Source organism: Aptenodytes forsteri, unplaced genomic scaffold, assembly GCF_000699145.1.
Source record: "Aptenodytes forsteri isolate BGI_AS27 unplaced genomic scaffold, ASM69914v1 Scaffold241, whole genome shotgun sequence".
Lineage (NCBI taxonomy): Eukaryota > Metazoa > Chordata > Aves > Sphenisciformes > Spheniscidae > Aptenodytes > Aptenodytes forsteri.
In genome coordinates, this window is record NW_008795252.1 from 5,409,398 (window position 1) to 5,417,986 (window position 8,589).

Genomic DNA, 8,589 nt, shown 5'->3' on the forward strand with positions numbered 1-8,589 from the left:
CTCCCCCTTTCCACCCCCCCCCTTTTTTTTTTGTAAGGTGTGTAATGTACAAAAGACAATCATTTGCATAAAATACAATGATAGCAATACCAGAGTGAAGCTATAAACTGTGAGGAACTGACACATGGTATTTTAATTAGCTACTTATTGGATACCATCCTGATACAAATGAGTAAGAGCATCAGACTAGTGCAGAATGTTGATATATTATTTATACATATCTTTCTCTAAAATACACAAAGGACTTAAAAAATCTAGGCAGATGTTTGTAGTAAATAGCTGAATGAATTTCAGGCATGTTGAGATGATGGGACAAGGATGTATGGCCCAGCATATTGGTTTTCTTAAATTCTGAAGTTTCTTTTGTTAGGCTGTATCTCTTATTTTAAAAAAAAAAAGTAAGTAAATATTTTAAATAAATTGGAAATCAAGCAATTTTTTCACATATGAAAAGACAGAGGAATGCCTGTTTTCTTAACTCAAAGATGACCATCTTAAAACCAGAGATCATTTTAGGTTTTCCTATTGAACCTAAACTAATCTGAAGTATGTGCTTTTTAGTATTTAGTGACAGCGTACCTAGCCTGCTGTAGATTTGCTATTCTGCAATACCAGACCACTTGCACTTTCTTGCTCCGCAAGAAATCAGAGTAGTTTGATCAAAAAATTGAACAACAAAACTGATTAGGCCATATTAGGAATATATTTTATAAATTCACCAAGAACCCTGTAAGAACTTGTCATTTAAACTCAGCAGAGGCAAATGTGTATATGTATCTACTCTGTCATTTACTGTCCCTACTCTGATAGACTGGTATGACCCACATAGCTTTCTAGAAGCTGTTGATAAGTCAGTTTTCAGAAATTACTATGAGATAAAAAGATCTGGAAGTATCTGTTTAGTAGAAGATTTTTCCATGTTTAGATACTCTTGTGGCCTCTACTCTCATTCAATGTTGAGAGTGAAAAGTTGTCACAAAGGTGAGAGATTTTTTTTTTTTGCTTTGTTTTAGGGCTATTAAACTTTTTAGCTTGGAAAAAAGTCACTATTCCTGAAATAATGTTTTCTGGATTTTTTTAATTAAATGAGACAATCAATTAACTTGATTAAAATATTAAGTCTGAATTATATCACAGGTGGTTGTGCACAGGAGTATCTGTGTTATGTTATCTTTGCTGCCTACTTCTGAATAAGTTATTCATGATGATCTGGCTTTTCATTCTGAGGTCCTTTGTAGTGAGCTTCACATGTATGAAAAGATATGGTTATGTACCTGAACTAACTTACTGGAATGCTCTAAAGATTCTAGCTGTTTTAATTTTCTTGTTTCACATCAAACCATGGATATTCAGCATATAAAGTAGTACAAAGATGTTGCTTTCCTAAAAATTATACTCTATGTTCATATTACCAAGTCCATTTTAGTGTACAATTACATTATTTTACTAATGAAAAAACAGTAGCTATATTTTAAGATCCCAGAATTATGATGGTTGGAAGGGACCTCTTGATCATCTTGCACAACCTCCCCTGCTCAAGCAGGCTCAGCTAGAACTGGCTGTCCAGGACTGTGTCCAGCCGGGTTTTGAATATTCTGACAGATGGAGACTGCACCACAACCTCTCTGGGCAACCTGTGCCAGTGTTTGATCACTCACAGTAAAAAAAGTTTACCTCATGTTTCTTAATTTGTGCCCATTGCCTCTTGTCACTGGGCACCACTGGGAAGAGTTCGGCTCCATCTTCTTTACACTCTTCCATCAGGTATTTATACACATTGCTAAGATGCCCCCTGTGCTGCCCTTTCTCCAGACTGAACAGTCCCAGCTCTCTCAGCCTCTCTTCATATGAAAGATGATCCAATCCCTTAATCATCTTTGTGGCCCTTTGCTGGGTTCACTCCAGTATGTCCGTGTTTCTCCTGTACCAGTGAGCCCAGCACTGAACCCAGCACTCCAGCTAGACCTCAGTAGTGCTGAGTAGAGAGGAAGGATGTCCTCCCTCCATCTGTTGGCAACACTGCTAATGCAGCCCAGGATGCTGTTGGCCGCCTTTGCCATGAGGGTGCATTGCTGGCTCATGATCAGCTTGTTGTCCACCAGGAGCCCCCAGGTCCTTCTCTACAGAGCTCTGTTTTAGCTGATCAGCCCCAGTGTGTGCTGGTGCATGGGGTTATTCCTCTCCAGATGGAGGACTGAGCATTTCCCTTTGTTGAACTTCATGAGATTCTTCTCTGCCCAATTTCCCAGCCTGTCGAGGTCCCTTTGAATGACAGCACAACCACGTGGTGTATCAGCCACTCCTCTTAGTTTGTATTATCTGCAAACTTGTTGAGGGTGCGCTCTGTCCAGTGTGCAGATCATTAATGAAGATACTAAATAGTCCTGGCCACAGTATCAACCCCTGGGGTAGACCACTAGCAACTGGCCACCACTGGTGCCACTGATCACTACTCTCTGGGCCTGGTAGTTCAACCAGTTTTCAGTCCACCTCACTGTCAAAATGCATACCACTGGCCAGGGTTTATGTGTAAAATTATTTAAATGCTCTGATGTTTGATTGGTTTTTGTAAGAAAAGGCGTTGCTGTATGTTTCCATGTTGTAGTCAGTTTAGTCAAGTTGAAAGCCAATTTAGTCAAGTTTTACCAATAGATACTATCTTCAGAAAATTACAGTGAAAGCTTGTGCAGATTTCTTTTTGATAGTAAGATAACTTTCTTAACATGTTTATGTAAACACAGAGAACAGCAAGTTTTGTCTGACTCAGGGTGTGCTGTCTCATTGCATGTAATGCTACTCTTCTGTCATTTTTCTACTAATTTTTAAGTCCAGAGTGAACTCTCTTTTTGGAAGGTTTTTACTGTCAACATACTGTTACCATATTGTGACAATCGCAATCAAGAGGAAACAATAATTAGTAAATCCAATGATAAAGAAAGGATGTACTTTAAAGTAGGAAAGAATTTAAAATATGAGAACCACACAATTGTTTTGTGTGCCTCTCTGCTATGTCTGAAGCAGGCCAAAAGATCATTCTTAGCGTGTCTTACTGCTGGCAGAATTTTACATGTGGCCATGTAGAAACCTGTTGGTGTTTTTGAGTGATGGGATAAATGGGATGTTGCATAACAGCCTCTTCAGAAAGTCTGTCTAAGGGTTTGTGATAATCCTTTATACTGAAGAAGTTTGGGTATTTTCACATCGTGCAGTTGATTTTCATGGCCATTGTCCTTTAGGCCAGGGGTCCAGCGTCCTAACCCGCTACTGAGTCAGTAACCTTGTCAGTGAGGTGAGGAAGGAGGTCTCCCCTCCTCGTATCTGCCTTTCCAGCTGTGAAATAGGAGCTGACTGCTATGGGCAGTGCTTCCAGACTTCATTAGTGTTTGTTAAACCACTTTGAGGTCCTCAGAAGGAAGGTGCTATGAAGTGTTTAGTTATTCTATTTATGAAAATGTTTGTGGCAAAGGATTTTTTAACTTTTTCTGAATAATGTTTCCTAGCTAATGCTTGCTTTACCCTTTCTTCTCCCTCTTTCAGTTCATTTCCCCCACCCCAAAAAGAGCAGAGCTTGAAATATGAGGCTAAAAATTATGCTGACTTTTCTCAAAAAAACCCAAAACAACTCCAAAACCAAACCCATCCCACAGTTTTTCCTTACAGAATTCCTCTTCTTGGTTGTCACAGAACCTGTTTACTACAGGAATATTGGTAATTCACATGTACTTTTCTTCTTGGAACAGATTAACATATTTATTAAATCTGATTCTACTAGGATGCGCGTGCTGCAATGCTCTGGCTTATTTACGCTCTAGTAGTGGTGGCAGTCTTTCATTCTGAGTTGTGCAGTGTAAATTGGTTATAAGCATAAAAGAAAATGAAATTGCTTTAGGAATAAACTTTATTTGGGAAAGAAATTTGCCTTAGCTATATGAGTGGTAGCAGAAGATGAAGTTCAGCAGAACTTCAGTTCAGAAAACAAAGGAGGATGTACCCCAAGTATTACCTTGCTCTTTTCCTTTTTAAAAAGAAATATACATTTTTTTCAGTTAACTGTAGATTGTAGTCTCTAGCATGCTAAAATAATGGGCTCTTATTTATCCCTGAATCATGTTAACTTCAGGCTTCCTGGGTTATGATCTTTGTTTGCAGTGTCAAGTCTGTCATGAGAAGTCAAAGATACTTAAAATGTCTTAGCCAAGAAAATGAACTACTAGCACACCACCACAGTTAGGTAGTACCTGGTTTACTTTATGAACTATTACTATTAACAGTCTGAAAATTCTTACTTGATCACTTTGATTAATACAGGATAGTACTGGAATGAAGTTGTGGAAGAAACGGTGGTTTGTGCTCTCAGATCTGTGTCTCTTCTATTACAGAGGTAAGTTCCACTCAGGAGAGCTTCGTTTGCTAATTTTACTGGAAGCAGGTAAATTTTGCCACACCACTCAAATGTAAGAAATAAGAAGCTGCTACTTAACTTAATGGATTAAAATATCTGTATAGTTGTCAATATCCAGGCATGCTACTTTTTTTTTTCTTTCTTTCTTAATTACCAATTTCACATAATTGCTTCCTGCCTGTCAGGTACACTCAAAGGGCAAACCCATTCACAGCTACCTCTTTTATTAAATTCTGGATTGTAGTTTTCTCACTGCTTCTGTTGCTAGGAACTAGATATGCCAGGTTAAATCTGATTTTTCATGCAAATTAAGTAACTGAAATGGGGATAGGAAAGGGATAGTGCAGGGGAGCTGAAACTCTGCTTTTGGAATGATAAAGAGGATATATATGCCTTTTGGGAATCTAATCAGTGTTCATGAATACTTATAAAATGAAATGTTGTCCAATTCCGTATGAGTAGAAGTCTCTGCTGTATTTGGAACAAAGAAATCTGTTAGTACCCTTATGTAGCTACATCAGACTTATTTTACATGGGAAAAATTAGCTGCTTATAATTCTAGTCTGGAGATATGTATGTTAGAAAACTGATTCCTTCACCGTGACAGATTAACTGTAGTCCTCCTGGGGGAATAAACAAATGGGATTTGTGCATATGGAAACTTATTCAATCCTGAAATAAGGTGTACAAAAGTAATAGTTTAAAGGAGGCTAAGAGCGAAGAAGATTGTTAAGCATGGCAAAACAGAGGAAAATAAATCTGCCTTAACTGCAGATGAAGGGTAAGAAAGGGTTTCAGTTTAGGATGAGACTTTAGAATTGGTAGAAGTGGTATTGATGCTGGTGAGCAGTGACTGATGAATTTAAAATGCTGTTCTGTTAAAGTGCAGCATGGTTCTAATCTTGTCAAGACAAATCAGGTCATGAAACATAAAAGCTCTGTAACTGTTTGTAACTGTTTTAGTTAACAAATTCTGAATTCTTGAAATACAGTCATTAGGCTTTGTTCCTTTACCCCAAGAATATACATAGTTGGATAAACCACTGCTGAGTCAAAATTAGGCTATAATTTCAGTCATGGAGGCATCGATTGCCATACAGTTACACTGCATTTAGTTAAGTGATCATTGTATACTCCGTGCTTTCTTATAGGGTTTTCTTTTTTTAAAGAAGTCTTCAGGCTCTCTCCTCCAAAGGTTCTAAAGAAAGTGCTGCTTTGTAGCTGCCTTAAGAACAGATTAAATTGACTTAAAGCACTGCACATGAAGTATCTCAAAATAAAAAAGCAGTAAGCAAAACCAACAACAAATAAAATAAATCCAAACAGCTCTATAATCTTACTTTTTCATTTCTACATGTTAGTGTGCCAAATAAACTGAAATACAAGCAGAATAGTCTAAATTGTTTACATGATAAACTTAGCTTTTAGCTATCACTCACTAGAAAGCAGTTAAAGCTGATAAACTGTAATTAAACATGTATAGTGATAGTCTTAAAGGTATTAGAAACGGCTACTAAAAAATAAAAAACTTGCACTCTAAACCCTGTGCTTTTATGTTTTTGTTAATTCTGTCTCAGATATTGAAAAAATGGAAAGGGGGGAGCCATGCACTTGCTCCCAGATCGCAAACAGTGTTTCTGGTTGCACGATTGTGGTGGGGGGAGTTTTATTGGGGTTGTTTTGTGGTTTTGTTAGTAAATCTTACTGAACTTTTACAATTGTGTTACAGTGTTAGCAGCTTAAATCTGATTTATAGATGAAAAGAAAAATTATTTCATTGTATTTTTTCAGAGCTTAGAGAATACTCGTTCTCTGTTTCATGGAGGGATAACAGACTGCCTGCCTTCATATTGGAGGGTTATTGTTGCAACAAATAAAAGATCTTAGTGCTGGACAGAAGATCTGCTATTTTTCTCTTGTATTATTCATACACAGCGTACAAGTAGAGATGGGTATGGGGCAGTGTAATGTGTAGATAAAAGCTAGTCTGATGGGAAACAGATTTTTAAAATCTGGAAATGGAATGTAGCAGTATGTCTTTAACAAAGACCAAAGTCCTCCAGACATGCAGCTGTTCAGTGGAACAAAAATGCTTAATGCTTTTATATGGCATTAGTGGTGTGACTTAGTCATAAGGCAGAGTATAATCTAGCAGAAGGAGGGAATTTTTCCCCAAAACAGCAGTCCATATAAAGTAAACCCCAACATTTGCCATGCATTCTGGGACAGGGGGAAAAAAGGCAGAATTCTGTGTGTGTGTGGCTAGCAAGGAGTAAATATTTGAGAGGGGGAGATGAGACAGTTTCAGGCATACTTATGAGTACAGTTGAGTACCTGAAAGTAAATCTACTCCCTTCATTTCTTTTTCTACCTTTTAATCAGAATAATTTTATGCTCAGTTCTCCAATTAAATAACTATCCAAGAAAGCATAATTTTTACATCTAACATACTACGTAACGCTAGTGTGGCTGGGCAGAGCTTTCCCCATATGAATAACTTTCATTTAAGTTGTGGCTTTTCAGAATTTCATGAGTAAACGAGAACTGGGAAAAGATTTTTAAAGCCGGGTATAAGAGGTAGTCCTTTTGTGCTGTTTACATGTATTTTAATTGTAACTGTATAAGTTTTCTGTGCTTAAAACTTTGTAATATCTGTTTTCATCTTAATTTCATAGATACATAGTCATTTATTGTGGGCAGTATCTTCAACTAAGAGAAGTGTTATGGGGGACAGTCTTCCTAAGATACTGGTTGTGAATAGAAGTTCTGTATCTGAAATACAATTAAGATTGACTGTCAATTGCATCCAATTATTCCTTTATTAAAGTATAATTGGATTTAAGAACTGGTTGTTCCTTCCAATTAAAATGTCAATTTATTATTGTAATGTATTGTTCTAGAATTTTACAAAAAACCTATGTTGACAATAAAGTGTAAACTGTTCATGGGAATTATAACAATCTCGTAGCTTAATATGCCTGATACCAGATGAGGAATGTGCAAATTTTCTCAAAGACCAACAATCATAAACAGTATTTTAAAATATTTCTGCTCTCATGGGTGTTTGCAAGTTTTACTGAGCAGGCAATAGATAGCAGGTATTGTTCTTGTCACTGAATTATAGGCTTGACTTCCACCTGCTTTTCAGCTTTGAAGTTGTATGCAGCTAAGCACTGATCCCCAGAAAAACTCTAGGTGAAGCTATTTGTGGTGTTTTCCATAAGGTAGCTCATGTACTTTAACTTACAGAGCTGGCACTCTCAGGAGGGTTTTTTATGCTTGTCCATCTTGGGGAAAAAGTTGAAGGTGGCCATACTCAAATGGCCTGGATTTCACAGTGCTTAGCAGGTTTTTGGGGGCGCGCACTTGTGCGATGCGGGTTCTGTGGCATGTCTTGGCAGAGAGGGACTGCACAATTGCTCTTGTGGACTGCACACTTCTGAGACTGTATACAGGCACCTATGTAACAAATCAGTCTGGCTTTCTGATTCTCTAATGCATTTTCTTCTGAGGTAAACTTCTTGTTACTGGTCTTGTGTTAAGTACAGAGTTTCACTGAAGGGTCTGAATACAAGTATTATGTATCAAAATACTGTTTCTCTAATCAAAGACTATACATTCACAGATGAGAAAGAAGAAGGAATATTAGGTAGCATACTTCTACCTAGTTTTCAGATATCTGTGCTTTCTCCTGAGGACCATATTAACCGCAAATACGCCTTTAAGGTAGGGGAATCAAATTTTCAGTTTAATTTTATGTCTGAAAGCACAATAGCCTAGTGAACAGAAACTGAGTTGTTATGCAAAACAGGGTTGACAAACAGCTTCTGAGACTGATTTTTGCATAATACAGTAGCAGAGGGTTCAGGTATTTAGCCTGATGTAAATATAGACATAATTACTACAATAAGAAAATGGATGAATTAGTATTGTATTTTTAGTTCATGGATCTTAAATACTGTGTGGTGTGTTAAAATTGTAAACTGTATCCATGGCTAGACTTATCCCACTAGTGAAAGTTCTTTAGTTATTTAGATACGAAGTATCTTTCATATAAATAAAAATAAGGTTTTATTATCACTTAAATCACAATATTACATGAATCATTGTTAGGAGTGTTTCAAAGCTAATCTTTTTAATCATGATTTAAATCACTCTACTAAATATTTTTCTCTTGACTTTTTTTT

General features: G+C 37.0%; 1 protein-coding gene across 1 annotated transcript in view; it reads left to right on the top strand.

The window, feature by feature from the left end:
• PLEKHA5 (pleckstrin homology domain containing A5) overlaps positions 1-8,589 on the top strand; it is a 70,177-nt gene that overhangs the window by 7,598 nt on the left and 53,990 nt on the right. The window contains exons 4-5 of the mRNA XM_019471990.1: positions 4,309-4,381; positions 8,028-8,128. Coding sequence (XP_019327535.1) covers positions 4,309-4,381; positions 8,028-8,128 — 174 coding nt within the window. The remainder of the gene's footprint in view (positions 1-4,308; positions 4,382-8,027; positions 8,129-8,589) is intronic.